Genomic DNA, 15,651 nt, shown 5'->3' with positions numbered 1-15,651 from the left:
GCAAATGGTTTTAGAATGTTTAATAAGAATTTTGATAGTTCACTACAAGGAGAATTGATGGTACTACAAATGGGTCTAAGTGGTATGTTCGCTTTATGAATTTTCGGCACTCCATAAAAATGTGGTGTCTTACTGTAGTGAGGTGTCATTAATTTTCTTTGATAGTATGTTAGATCATTTTTAAATTTGAATAAAGTTTTATATATTTTGTTTTCCAGTGTCTTCGTTGGATCCTTCGTTAATTTGCTATAAGGTCCATTTGTAATTAGATCTGTAATTTTGTCCTCATATTGTATTTTATTCATTATTACAGTTGCATTGCCTTTATCCGCTGGTAGGATTGTTATGGAGTCATCATTTCTTAAAGTTTTTAAAGCTTTCATTTCCTCTTTGCTGATGTTCTGTTCAATTTGATTAGACTTTTCCAATTCAAGTTTACATAGTACCCTATATTGTTCTTTTTCATGAGTTGGTAGACACTGGGATATTTTCTCCACTGAGCTGATTATGTCTAATTTTGGAATAGATGGATGAGTAACAGCATAGTTTAAACCTTTTGACAATACCAAATTTTCCGTTGCATTTAAATGTCTATTTGATAGATTGATATATAATAGAAAACAAAATATATAAAACTTTATTCAAATTTAAAAATGATCTAACATACTATCAAAGAAAATTAATGACACCTCACTACAGTAAGACACCACATTTTTATGGAGTGCCGAAAATTCATAAAGCGAACATACCACTTAGACCCATTTGTAGTACCATCAATTCTCCTTGTAGTGAACTATCAAAATTCTTATTAAACATTCTAAAACCATTTGCTAATAATGATGACACTTTTATAAAAAATACAAAACATTTTTTAAACAAATTATCAACTATTGAATTTAATCCAAATAATATTTTAGTAAGTTTTGACATAAACAGTTTATTTACAAATGTACCATTAGATAAAACTTTAAACATAATCAAAACGAAATTAGAGAATGATAATACATTGGCAACTAGGACAAGACTAAATGTATCAGCTATAATGGAGTTATTGACATTATGTACCCATAATACCTATTTTCAACTAAACAATGAATTCTATAAACAAAATTTTGGTCTAGCAATGGGCTCTTCTTTATCTCCATTATTGGCTAATATATTTATGGAGGATTTCGAAACTAATATTATTTCTAAACAAAATTTAAAACCCACAGTATGGTGGAGATATGTAGATGATGTGTTTTCAATATGGCCTCATAGATCAGAATTGTTGGATACGTTTCTGAATATTATAAACGATCAAGAAGAGACAATAAAATTTACAATGGAAAAGGAATACAATAACAGCCTACCTTTCCTCGATGTTTTGATCTCAAAGAAGGATATTGGATATGAGACTCAAGTGTATAGAAAACCAACACACACCAACAGATATCTCAATTACAAGTCAAATCACAACATCAACGTTAAAAAGGGAATCATTAAATCCTTATATGATAGAGCCAAAATTACTTGTTCTAACGAAAATTCCTTTTTAGCAGAAAAACAATTGTTAACATCTGTTTTATTAAAAAATGATTATCCTTTATCGTTTATAAATAAGGAATTGTCAAGATTGGATCGAATGGAACAGAACAACTTAGAACGGGATCCTACAACATTCACCAGAAATAATACGAGGAAAATATCAATACCATATATAAAAGGACTATCCGAGAAACTTAAAACAATAGGAAATAAATTCAACATTTCAACAACATTCAAAACAACAAACACATTGAGATCTATTCTATCTAAAACTAAACCTAACAATGATCAAGAAAGAACAAAGAATTGCATTTATAAAATACCTTGTGAATGCGAACAATTTTATTTAGGTGAGACATCAAGACCATTAGACGTTAGAATAAGTGAACATCAATCTTATATTAAAAATAGAGAATTTGAGAGATCTCAAATATGTCAACACGCATGGGATAATGAACATAGAGTTCAGTGGAGAGATTCAAGTATAGTCCTGAAAGAATCAGATAGTAAAAAGAGAAAAATCAAAGAAGCGGCTCTAATTATGCTAAATGAAACCAATTGTGTCGCAAATTCCTCGGTAGAATGCAGTAGGATGTGGTTACCCATACTGAAAGAGGAAGTCAATAGAAAGAAAATACCAAGATTAGTAAGTCAATAATATCGAGCTAGTACATATTTTATATTTTAGTATTACTTATATATCTAGTATTATTAATATTATTTATAATTTAAACATGTTACAAGTCAGAATTTGGTATTATTTTTTGAGAGTAAATTAATGTAAGGCCAAATACTTACGATGTCGGGATAGTATCACAGGTTTTTCCTGGTTTTCCCTTGTGATTTACTATGAAGTCTCTAACGCGAGAATTTTACTGTCGTTGCATTTGGTTGTCTTTTTAAAGACATATCACATGCTATAATTTTTTATGACGGATATTCTTGAGTTGGGGTTAATTTCATGTAATCGAATGAACTATCTTTCAGTAAGTCGTCCCAGGAACGCAACTCATAAATATTGGCAATATCATTTTAAAGTCTTCTACTTTAAAATGTATAATATATGTCTGAATTGCCAATATAAATGAGTGAGATTAAATAAATTATTAGAAGAATTTTTTTGCTTAGCAACAACACTTTAGTTTATTTTAGTAATATTTTGTATTTTGACAACGGCACCCGATTTGGGCGTCGAAACGTTAATAAAATTATTTTTTTCATTTTAATTGTGGCTTATTTCCCATATAAATAATTAATCATAAAAATGCCACAAGGAAATAGCTTCAGAAAAACATTAAAAATCTAATAACACAGAACCATAAATTTGAAACTGTATCCAACTCTAAAAACCGGAAAAGAAAGAACAGAGGAAAGAATCCTGAAAGGCAGAAAAACATTCGGAATTAATAGAAATCTGCTGAGAAGCAAGACTCTTAGTATAATATGAAGTCTATATAAGACCTTAGTAAGACCTATTGATAGAGGATGGAAATAATGATGATGAACAAGAAAGAGGAAGATAACTTTCTGAAATTTGAAAGAAAAATAATGAGAACAATCATGGACCACAATGTAACAAGAGAGGGAGAAATAAGTATAAAATAAAATTCCGAAATTGAAGAAAAATTAAAGAGAGAAAATATAGTCAGATACATAAAATCAACCCAACGCAAATACGGGACATTTAGGCGTCCCGAGAGACTTTTTTGGGACCCCGGGACAAATCGTTAAAAACGGGACAATTCCGCGCTATAGTCACCCTACGCTATAGTCTCATATACCCTTTTTTGTTTTTCTTCGGGCTTATTTTATTACATCTACATATTATCTATATATGTAACTTATATAGGTAATTTAATATCTTTTCAATTATTTTCTTGCTATATACTATATATTAACCTTAGTTTGTCCTTTTCGAAGCCCATCCAACTGTAACAAATAACAAATTATTGAAAAGTATTATATAGTTAAAAACATAAAATCAGTACATAAAATCGGTACTTACTTTTATAAGTCGTAATCATATTGGATGATCGTACTGAGAAAGAGAAGGATATCATGTAATTAATAACGAACTTACCTTGAATTTTCTGCTCTGTTTCTTGTCATTTTTAAAGTTTTTAAATATGTATTCCTTTAAAGAAAGCAATATAAGTTAATTGCATTAGTTCAATGGCTACTATGCTAATCGTGGTTTTATAGCTTAGTTGCAAGCGCTTCCAATGTCAAAAAAGTTTCCCCGTGGCTTTTTATTGGTCGATTTCTGCTACTACTTCGTTCTTATACTGAATTAGATTAGTAGTTTAGTATTTTAGTGCTTTGGACCTTCCGGTAGAAATCAATGAATGACCGTTGGCTTAGTTGGCGGCCACACTATACATACATACATACAAACATTTTCCCCTTTTTAAATAGAAATTGAAAAAAATTTCTTAGTTCGGTAACTTTTGAAAGGTATAACCGATTTTCAAAATTAAACATGCGTTGGAAAGGTAATTACAGTCGATTCGCTAATCTGAGACACAACTGTCTACACTACAATTACAATAAAGATGCACTAGAAATAAACAAGCACGAGGAGCACTCCCAAATCATGATTTGGGAGTGCTCCTCGAATATTCAACGTGTCTTGGTTTGTTTATTTCATCAAGTTTGACATCTAAAACTCTACTTACGTTCAAATGATTTTTAATATACTCTACTATTGTTAAGAATCATTAGTATAGCTAAATTTTTAATTTTAGTATACAGGGTTGGTCGAAACTCGGAATGAGTATTTTCTGAGTTTTCTTAAATGGAACACCCTGTATTTTAGTATTGTAATGAAATGATATTTTATAGTACTTTTTTATTTCTTAAGCATTCCCTATACCTAACTGCTTTAATTTGTGCTTATTTGTTAATCGCACCAACAATCTGAACTACGTAGGTATTTTGATAGCTAAACCATTATTGGTAATTTTAAGGACCAGTCTGGATTAATATGTATTTATTTCTGAAAAATTATTTGGGATTGAATATTTTCACGGCCAACCTAATAAAATTTTACGTATTTTTTGTTGCAAATAATGTTTAGCTTGAATCACCAATAACTCACAAATTAAAGCAGTTAGGTATAGGGAATGCTTAAGAAATAAAAAAGTACTACAATTTCACTACAATACAAAAATACAGGGTGTTCCATTTAAGAAAACTCAGAAAATACTCATTCCGAGTTTCGACCAACCCTGTATACTAAAATTAAAAATTTAGCTATACTAATGATTCTTAACAATAGTAGAGTATATTAAAAATCATTTGAACGTAAGTAGAGTTTTAGATGTCAAACTACTACAATTCTACAGGGTGTGAATATAGCTACGAAATTAATAAAAAAACGTAATTATCTTTTAAAATACCCTGTATAATATTACAAAACCTCATATTTTAAGAAAGAAGACATCGAAGAGAATCCAAAAATGTAAAAATATACAGGGTGTACCATTTAAAAATACGAAGTTATAAGCAACTTCTGGTATAACGGGAAGTTGCAAAGAGATGAAAATATTTTCATTTAATAGATCATCCTTCAAAACCCCTTTATTCCAATTTTCATAACTTTGTTGCCTTTAGTTCTCGAGATATTTTTAATAGGCCAGATATCTCCCTCACCCTATATAGTGCATTTTTATTGTGATTGTAGTGTAGACAGTTGTGTCTCAGATTTAAGGTGACCAACTATTTTTTGTTCAAAAACACTTGTACACTTTGCAAGTATTTCATACTCGAAACAAAAAAAAAGAAAAAACGATAAAACCGTTTATTTTTTTTTAAAACATATTTTTCTTCGTAGTGTATTTATTTGCTACATGAAGATGTACCTATAATAATGTAGCCACATCCGAACAACTTTCATTTTGCATATTAAATTTGACTGTTAAGACGGCAGATAATGTTTTTACAGAAAGTTGTGACTTCTCACTGCTCCAATTATAATCATTCCCTAGTGAAAATACCTTTCAGCATTACTTAGCAGCATTACTTAACAGCAGCATTAATTAGTGCCTCGACAACATAAGGAAATTTCTATTAAAACTTTTAAATTTTCATGTGGGATATGTTCTACTCTAAAATGCCGAAAGATTTCTACCCATCTTTTGTCAAGTTCTATTTTCTCATTGTTCCATTTCTTCAATGTTCCTTCATTTAAATATAAATTTACTCTTCGAATTTATTCAAAGAGAAAATTGTCATTAATAACAATATCAATATCTTTCAATTGCCACTTATAACTTCATCTTTCAATTGCCAGATGACGCTAGTCACCTACCCTATTTGTTTCAGTTGCAATGTGTGGGAAAAGCTCTCGGTGCTGGTCAGTTAGGATATGGAGAACAAGCCTGCGCTCTCTCCGATGAGATTCCAATAAGAATCGAAAATCGCGATTCAGAGAGCTGGATTGCACTCCGTATTCTAATTGAAAAGTAAGATTGTTTTGCCTTCGCATTGCAACTGAATAATAAAAATGGTATACATTTTTATTTTAATATCAATATCTTTTAGTTCCTTCATTACAAATTCGACTACTGAAGAAACTTCTTTTTATTTAATATTGCTGTTTAGAAGGGTCCATTTGAAACAATTTAATGCTCTAAAGTCCTACTATCCATTCTATCCGTTCAAAATGAGTATAAAATTATACAAATGAGTACTTTCAGAGTACAGGATTTGAAAAGAGTACGGTTTGCGAAAATAGAGTACAAAACTCAGTAAATGAGTACAGTTGGTCACCTTACTCAGATTAGCGAATCGACTATATCAGTACTGTCAGAAGCCGCAAAGGTCGAAATTAAATTTTCGAAATTTTTGTGAGTTTTGGGGACGAGAACGAAAAACAGACCCTAAATGGGAAGGGCCTTAAAATCCACACCCTTGAACCAAAATGGATGGTTGACATATGGATGGGCGAGTCTTTTCATAACCCGTGTTGAGCTGGCCCCCCCCCACTTGCAAAAATTAAAAAACAAATAGCGCTGATTTATGAGCTATTTATGAGCTCTCATATTCCGCAAACTAAAAATTTTGAGCTCGTTCCACTGAGCAGGAATTTAATACCCTAGTGGGGGGGGGGCTGAGTCAGCCCCCCCCACTACTTAAAAATAGGAATATTGAATCGGTTTTTGCGGCAGAATTACGAGCTATTTATGAGCTCTTGAAATTATATAGTTTCGATTTTTGAGCTCATCCCCTTCACCCCCAAACAACCCTTTAATTGATTTAACTTAAGAGAAAGATGCTGAGAAAACTTAAAATATATCGTATTGCGAATATAATTCCTATAGCTTATATACTCTAAGAATAAACTATTAAATCAAGAGCATTTCGATTATTGAGCTACAACCCCTTCGCTAGAAATCGACCCTATCTTCCCGGCTTAAGAGAAAGTTGTATTTAAAATGCGTTAAACTAATTATTTGGCGACTACATATCATTTAATAATTTATAAGCTTCCAAATTACGCGCATTTAGATCAGTAAATTGCAATTTATTTTGTATAGTGCAGTCACTGAAGGTAAAAATCAACGATTACCTTCAATTTCGGTGAACCTTCATCGATTTTCACGAAAATTGGTCAGTGGTTAGAGGATACGTCAAGAAACAAAGGTGACATGGTACCACCTTGCGCCTTTACCCTGAGGGTGGATACCGCCCCTTCTCGTGGGTGAAAATTATTTTATAAAAAATAAATGCACAAATCAATAAAAGAACAAATTAAAAGCAAAATTTATTATATAAAGTTAATAAAATAAGTCAATACTTTTTAAGTTATTAAAGATCAAAGATTTTAATTATTTGTGAAAAAAATGCATGTTTTGAAAAGGTTTTTTGTAAATCACTGAAAAACTTTAAGTTTTTACAAAAAAGTTAATAGTAGTTTAATTCGTGTAGCTTATATTCTAAGAATAAACTCTTAAATCACGCGTCTTTCGATTATAGAGCTACAACCCCTTCGCAAGAAAACGACCCCATATTCCCGGCTTAAGAGAGAGTTGTTCTTAAAATAATTTAAATTAATTATTTGGCGACTACATATCGTTTAATAATTTAGGAGCTTGCAAAATATACGCATCTCAATTATTGAATTGCCATTTTCTTTCTATAGTGCAGTCACTGAAGGTAAAAATCAACTAGTACCTTTGATTTCGGTAAATCTCCATTCATTTTCACGAAAATTGGAGAGCGGATTTTGATACTATCAACTTTTTCTGCATCTTATTTTTCATAGGTATTTCTAAGTACTTTGACAAGTATTTAGTACCTAAGTGTTTAAAATGCATCTCTTTCCCGTTATTTAAGCTTGAACCCTTAGATTTTAACAGTCGCGGAAAAAAATATACATTTAATTACCAATAACTTACTTTAAATTAACATTAAAAGGTTTTTCAAGTAAGCAATTTATTATATTTTTTATTAGCTTCAATTTTAGCGATGAAAACTTTTTTGTAAAAACTTACAGTTTTTGAGTCATTTATGAAAAATCGCTCTAAAGCATGCATTTTCTTTCCAAAAATTAAAATATTTGATCTTTAATAACTCAAAAAGTATTGCTTTATTTTAATCACATTATATAACAAATTTTGCTTACAATTTGTCCCTCTCTCGATTTGTGGGGTTATTTTTAATAAAGTAATTTTCACTCCCGAGAAGGGGTGACATATACCCCAGGCTAAAACCCCAAGTTGTTATTGTCAATTCGTGAAAATAAATGGAGATTTACCGAAATCGAAGGTACTAGTTGATTTTTACCTTCAGTGACTGCACTATAGAAAGAAAATGGCAATTCAATAATTGAGATGCGTATATTTTGCATGCTCATAAATTATTAAACGATATGTAGTCGCCAAATAATTAATTTAAATTATTTTAAGAACAACTCTCTCTTAAGCCGGGAATATGGGGTCGTTTTCTTGCGAACGAGTTGTAGCTCTATAATCGAAAGACGCGTGATTTAAGAGTTTATTCTTAGAATATAAGCTATACGAATTAAACTACTATTAACTTTTTTGTAAAAACTTAAAGTTTTTCAGTGATTTACAAAAAACCTTTTCAAAACATGCATTTTTTTCACAAATAATTAAAATCTTTGATCTTTAATAACTTAAAAAGTATTGACTTATTTTATTAACTTTATATAATAAATTTTGCTTTTAATTTGTTCTTTTATTGATTTGTGCATTTATTTTTTATAAAATAATTTTCACCCCCGAGAAGGGGCGGTATCCACCCTCAGGGTAAAGGCGCAAGGTGGTACCATGTCACCTTTGTTTCTTGACGTATCCTTTAACTACTGACCAATTTTCGTGAAAATCGATGAAGGTTCACCGAAATTGAAGGTAATCGTTGATTTTTACCTTCAGTGACTGCACTATACAAAATAAATTGCAATCTACTGATCTAAATGCGCGTAATTTGGAAGCTTATAAATTATTAAATGATATGTAGTCGCCAAATAATTAGTTTAATGCATTTTAAGTACAACTTTCTCTTAAGCCGGGAAGATAGGGTGGTTTTCTTGCGAAGGGGTTGTAGCTCAATAATCGAAATGCTCTTGATTTAATAGTTTATTCTTAGAGTATATAAGCTATATGAATTATATCCGCAATACGATATATTTTATGTTTTCTCAGCATCTTTCTCTTAAGTTAAATCAATTAAAGGGTTGTTTGGGGGTGAAGGGGATGAGCTCAAAAATCGAAACTATATAATTTCAAGAGCTCATAAATAGCTCGTAATTCTGCCGCAAAAACCGATTCAATATTCCTATTTTTAAGTAGTGGGGGGGGCTGACTCAGCCCCCCCCACTAGGGTATTAAATTCCTGCTCAGTGGAACGAGCTCAAAATTTTTAGTTTGCGGAATATGAGAGCTCATAAATAGCTCATAAATCAGGGCTATTTGTTTTTTAATTTTTGCAAGTGGGGGGGGGGCAGCTCAACACGGGTCTTTTCATATACTTAGGATGGGATTTGGTCCAATTTTCAATTCAGTCAGGTTTAGAAAATCGAAAATTTCGTGTATGTATATTATAGTGTCGCATACGAAAGTGTCCGTACGCGTAAGAAACGCCGAGAGGCAGCCGTAAAGCCAGAGGCCGTAGCATCACATATAGTAAAAACATCCAGGGCACCAAAGGAAAAAGCACACACCATCTACGTAAAGAGAGAACTTAAAACTTTAAAACATGTAGCCACAGAAACGGAGCATTCCCTCCCCTTCACCAGCGAAGACATATCAGAGGCTCTTAAAGACGTTAAGCCAGCAAAAGCACCAGGATTTGATAATATTCACCCTGAATTCCTAATAAATTGTGGCAAGTATACAAAAGTTTGGCTGGCTCGATTTTTCACAGACATCATGGAAACTGGAAATACCCCACAAGAACTAAAGCGCTCTAAGATAATAGCCATACTAAAGCCAGGCAAACCCGCCAACAACCTAAAAAACTACAGACCAATTGCACTTCTCTCTGCTATCTACAAACTATTAGAGAGGCTTATATATAATAGAATCAGCACAGAACTGTTCCAGGTGATCCCAGTCGAACAAGCAGGTTTTCGACCAGAACGAAGCTGCGCGGACCAGGTAATGTCACTCACCACCTACATCGAAGCCGGTTTCCAAAGAAGACTTAAAACTTCAGCGGCGTTTATTCATCTCTCGGCAGCTTACGATACAGTATGGAGAGAGGGCCTCATATACAAAATTCTCCGTGCAATCCCCTGTAAACCAATAGCACGCCTAATAGAGCATGCTCAACGACCGAATGTTTCAAGTAGTGATGGGCACAGATATCAGCCCACCAAAGAAACTCAAGAATAGCCTACCACAGGGGTCAGTGCTCTCTCCACTACTATTTAGCTTATACTTAGCAGATATGCCGGAAACACAATCAAGAAAGTTCGGATACGCCGATGAATGGGCCCTCACTACACGATGCAGAACACTAGAAACGTCTGAAGAAGTTCTGACGGCAGACATATATATTGGGCAAATATTATCGCAAGTGGCGACTTCAACCAAATGCATCCAAAACAGTAGTCAGTTGCTTTCACCTGAACAATAAACTTGCTGGAAAGGAACTCAACATACGGTTTGAAAATACCACACTTACCCACAACAAAACACCTAAGTACCTGGGCGTAACACTAGACAGAACGCTATCATTTAAAGAGCATCTAACAAAAACTGCCCAAAAGTTGAGTACAAGAAATAACATCATACAGAAGCTCTGCGGTACCACCTGGGGAGCATCGGCTTCCACTCTCCGCTCTACTGCCTTAGCCCTTGTTTTCTCGACCGCTGAATATTGTGCTCCAGTTTGGCTACACAGCCCACACGTAAAAAAGGTCGACACTCAGCTGCACAGCACTATGAGGATGATAGCTGGTACAATTAAATCAACTCGCACCCAATGGCTTCCAGTATTAAGTCACATCCCACCTCCACATTTACGACGAGTTGACGCACTTACACGTGAATACAAAAAGATCATAAACAATATAAATCTGCCGATCCACCAAGATACCGAGGATGCACGAAATACCCGTCTCCGCTCTAGAAAACCACCAATAAAAACGGCAAGAATGATACATGAGGAGTTCAACATCACGAATAACGCATGGCAAAATAACATGCCCTGCATTACCCACAAGCCACCAGGTTTTGATCTTCCACGTAAAACATGGTCCACTCTAAATAGGATCCGAACCAGATATGGCAGATGTGCATACATGCTACATAAATGGGGAAAGAACCCGTCTCATCAATGTGACTGTGGGGAGAACCAAACCATTGACCACATTATTGAAGAGTGTCTCTCAAGATCCTACAATGGTAGCCCTGAAGACTTCCTGTTTGCAACTTCAGAGTCAATTGATTATATTAATACACTTGATGTTTGTTTGTAAATATTTAAAGTTTGTCATATATTCTTTTTCTCATGATCATATTTCAGTGCGTCACAGTTTTTCGATTTCTTTCTAATAGACTAAGAGCCGCAATAGGTGAAATTTCTTAATCATTTTAGGCACAATGGGACCCTATAACTTAAATAGTAGAACCTAAAAGAAAACGTTTGAACACTGTGCCGTCACTTTTCAGTGGCACATGCGTCGACAGTGGCGCATCAAACTTTCCACTTATGGACGGGATAAATAAATTAAAAGTTTAGCTCCCTTACAAACAGAATTAAATTTTTCTTATTTTAAGTTCAATGTGATTAACACATAGGATTCAGCGTAATTTTAACCCACCACCCCCTTCCCCTTGCGCCCACCATCCAAAACTTCATTTTTCGTTTTTATTTTTTTTGTGGGATGTAATCAATTTTAAAATTTCAAAAAATTCACACGCATAGCTGAGACTTTTATAAAGAATGGTTATTTTTTATAGACCCATAAGTAGAGTGTACATAACCTCAAAAATATTAAAGAAATTTTTTTTTTCAAAAAAGCGTATAACTTTTTTTTGAGGAATAGCTGCAGGTCTAATTTTTTCTTAATCTTCTGTGTTTTATCAAACACTATATTTTTAATTTTTTTCAGATTTTTCCGTAAGGCTTCCCACCTTCAAAAATCCGAAAAACTGTTTTTTGGGGGGTTTTGGGGGATTTTCCCTATTTTATAGACTTCATAATATATCAAATCAATTTTGTTTTTATAGGTGATATGTAACTTGAAGTAACTGAGTCCTTTAGAATATTTAAAAATCAGAAAAACACGTTCAAACCCCCCAAAACCCCCTTAAAAAATAGTTTTTTGGATTTTTGAAGGTGACCAGCGTTACGGAAAAATCTGAAAAAAAATTATAAATATAGTGTTTGATAAAATACACAAGACTAAGATAAAATTAGATCTGCAGCTGTCCCCAAAAAAAAGATATATACTTTTTTCCAAAAAAAAGATTTAAAAATTTTTCGAGGTTATGTACACTCAACCTACAGGTCTATAAAAAATAGACGTGTTTTATAAAAGCCTTAACTATGCTTGTGAATTTTTTGAAATTTTAAAATTGATTACATCCCACCAAAAAAAAAATAAAATCGAAAAATAAAGTTTTTGATGGTGGGGGCAGGGAGAAGGGGGTGGTGGGTTAAAATTACGATGAATCTTATGTCTTAATTACATATAACTTAAAAAAATAAAAAAAATTAAATTCTGATAATGAGGGAGGGTATTTTTTAATTTATGTATCCCGTCCATAAGTGGAAAGTTTGATGCGCCACTGTAGACGCATGTGCCACTGAAAAGTGACGGCACAGTGTTCAAACGTTTTCTTTTAGGTTCTACTATTTAAGTTATAGGGTCCCGTCGTGCCTAAAATGATTAAGAAATTTCACCTATAGCGGCTCTTAGTCTATAACGCATTAAATTGTATGTGACAGAAAAAAACGTACGTCGCTGATTACAGACATTTACAACATTTATTCTAGTTATTCTAGTTGTCAATAGATGGCCATAATAAAAAAATATTTTTTTTAATTAGATAATAATATTACAAATATAATCTGTATAATTTATAACAGAGGTTCTCAATCTGTGGTACATATCATTATTGGCGGTGGTACACAAAACACAGAAAAAATTAAAATAGTAGATAGTACTTAGTATGTATTGATACTACAATTTAAAAATGTAGATGGTACCAAAAATAATAAAAATAACTGTAGGTGGTACATCACTCAAAAAGGTTGAGAACCGCTGATTTATAAGACTATACAAATCAAAGAAAATACCATTTTATAAATGCAAGAAACACATTTGATTTGTTTTTATTCCAAATTGAAAATAAAATGTGACAACTGTCAGATTTAACTAAAATGTTATGTTAGAATAAATGTCATAAATGTGTATTATCACGGACTTACCCTTTTTCCTATCATTTGTTACGCACTGAAAAATGCTCATGAAAAGGACAATACCTATATTACTAGTGTTTGTAATTTTGTTCTAAATGTGTTGTAATTGCCATACGATAAATAAAAAATAAGTGTCGCATGTACGGGGGTTGTGCGCCACTGGCGAGAGCTGCCGTTCTCTGGGATGTTTTACTAATGTTTATTTATCTGTTATTGATACAACACTAACATTAAAATTATGAATACATTATTTTATTTCTTAAAACAACTTAATTTTTTTGTCAATTGTCATTTTTGACTGGGGGTCATTTTGACCAACGTTGGCCATCCGTGTAAAAAAAGGTTGGTCATCGGAAGGTTAAGGGTTAAATTCCCTTTAAAACACCAAAACGTTCTAAGAACTTCGTATTGGCAGTAAAAAATACCAGCATCGGACGATTTTATTTTATTTAAATCTCTGTGGTTTCAAGTGCATTTGTTGTAAGACGATCGCACAATATTCCTGGCGCTGTAATTTTAGCGACCACACAGCAGAAAAATGATATTTTTATTCTTCAGCGGTCAAAAGTTAAAACCATAGCACATTAGTCACGTACACAGTATCGCACAGTTTCAGTAATATTAAATTTTACCAAGATAAGGTTATAAATTTCGAGAATCCGTGGCCAAAACAATCATGTTATCTGAGGTTGCTGTGTAATGACTAGTCCTACGCAATTTTAATGCTAATGAGGGAGTATTATTAATTTGTTTTATCGAGAATGCGGTTAAAATTATCGGATGTTGCAGTATATATTTCAGTTTAAAGAAATCTCAAATTAAATATTTGCCGAAAAATTATTTAACCACAGCTAAAATTATCCTTAAAACACATTTTATATCAAAACAATATCAAAACAAAGTGTATATTCTTAACTAGTATAAGGTGGCTTTAGAGCTGGTCCATCAACCCGATGAACCCGATTTATGTGATGAGAAATACTGGAAAAACCAATGATTTGGATATCGACACTTTATATTATACTAAATCAGGGGCGTCATTTGGGCGTCCAGGGAGGGGCATATGCCCCCCCCCCCTGGTCCTAAAAAATGACTGAAATTTACAAAAAATACATCAATATTCATCATAATATCATATATAATGTATAATATATATAGTGCTTGCCCCCCCCCCCCAAACAAAATTTCAAATGACGCTCCTGCACTAAATACTATCCGAAGTTGCTTAAAATCAGAACTCAATGTAAAATCATTCTCAAAGGAATGTCAAAACATTAATCTGTCTTTGCCGATTCACCTCTGCATAATATATGATTCTTAGTTTTTTGAGATGCCTTTCTTTATTTTTTTCAATTGCCTTTTTTCTTGTATCTTTGTTTATATATTTACATGTTTTCTTTTCTCTGGTATCCTGTTTTTGTGATTTTTCTGCTCTTTAACCATTATTTTAATTTTAGCTTTTATTTCCCTTTCATAGCAAATACACTAAGCACCAAAATTAACGCACCACCTTAAAAATGGGACGTTTTTGATGTCTCGTATTTCCTAAACCTGTTGTCCGATTTGAGTGATTTTTTAGTATAGTATAGCTTTGTTCTTCAAAAATACGTTATAATACTATTGCTACAGAGGTAAGTGTCATTGTATACCGGGTGTAACAATGATAGTGTGTTTTTTCCTCAAAGTTTGGAACACCCTGTGGAATATTCTAGAGTATATATAATATTGAAATTAAAACTTTACTATAGCCTTAGGCTTTCTTAACATTTTGCTTTTTGATTTATTCGCTTATGTGGGATAATAAAAAAGTTAGGTACTTTAACAACTAGCAATGTTATTTATCAATATAGGGTGTTTCTAAATAAGTGCGACAAACTTTAAGGGGTAATTTTGCATGAAAAATAATGACTGTTTGCATTATAAACATATGTCTGCAAATGATTTGTTTCCGAAATACGGGATGTTGAATTTTTTCTTACAAACTGACGATTTATTTATTGCACTAAAACCGGTTGAGATATGCAAATAAAATTTGGTAGTTTTTAAGAGGCAGTTATTGTGCATTTTTGACATACAATTAAGAATTTTATATTCACCATTGGCGTGCATACGGGATGTATCTAAAATATTTATACCCGTATATAGGCCAATGGTGAATATCAAATTCTTAATTGTATGTCAAAAAATGCGCAATAACTACCTCTTAAAACCTATCAAAGGGTACCCCCC

General features: G+C 32.6%; 1 protein-coding gene across 1 annotated transcript in view; it reads right to left on the bottom strand.

The window, feature by feature from the left end:
• Window positions 1-3,407: 3,407 nt before the first annotated feature.
• Window positions 3,408-15,651, bottom strand: part of LOC126885337 (zinc finger BED domain-containing protein 4-like) — a 34,675-nt gene continuing 22,431 nt past the window's right edge. The window contains exons 2-3 of the mRNA XM_050651893.1: window positions 3,608-3,661; window positions 3,408-3,456 (exon numbers count right to left, since the gene is read on the bottom strand). Of these exons, the coding sequence (XP_050507850.1) occupies window positions 3,408-3,456; window positions 3,608-3,661 (103 nt within the window). The remainder of the gene's footprint in view (window positions 3,457-3,607; window positions 3,662-15,651) is intronic.

This window comes from Diabrotica virgifera, chromosome 5 (genome assembly GCF_917563875.1).
Source record: "Diabrotica virgifera virgifera chromosome 5, PGI_DIABVI_V3a".
NCBI lineage: Eukaryota > Metazoa > Arthropoda > Insecta > Coleoptera > Chrysomelidae > Diabrotica > Diabrotica virgifera.
This window is presented reverse-complemented; position numbering and strand designations above follow the sequence as displayed.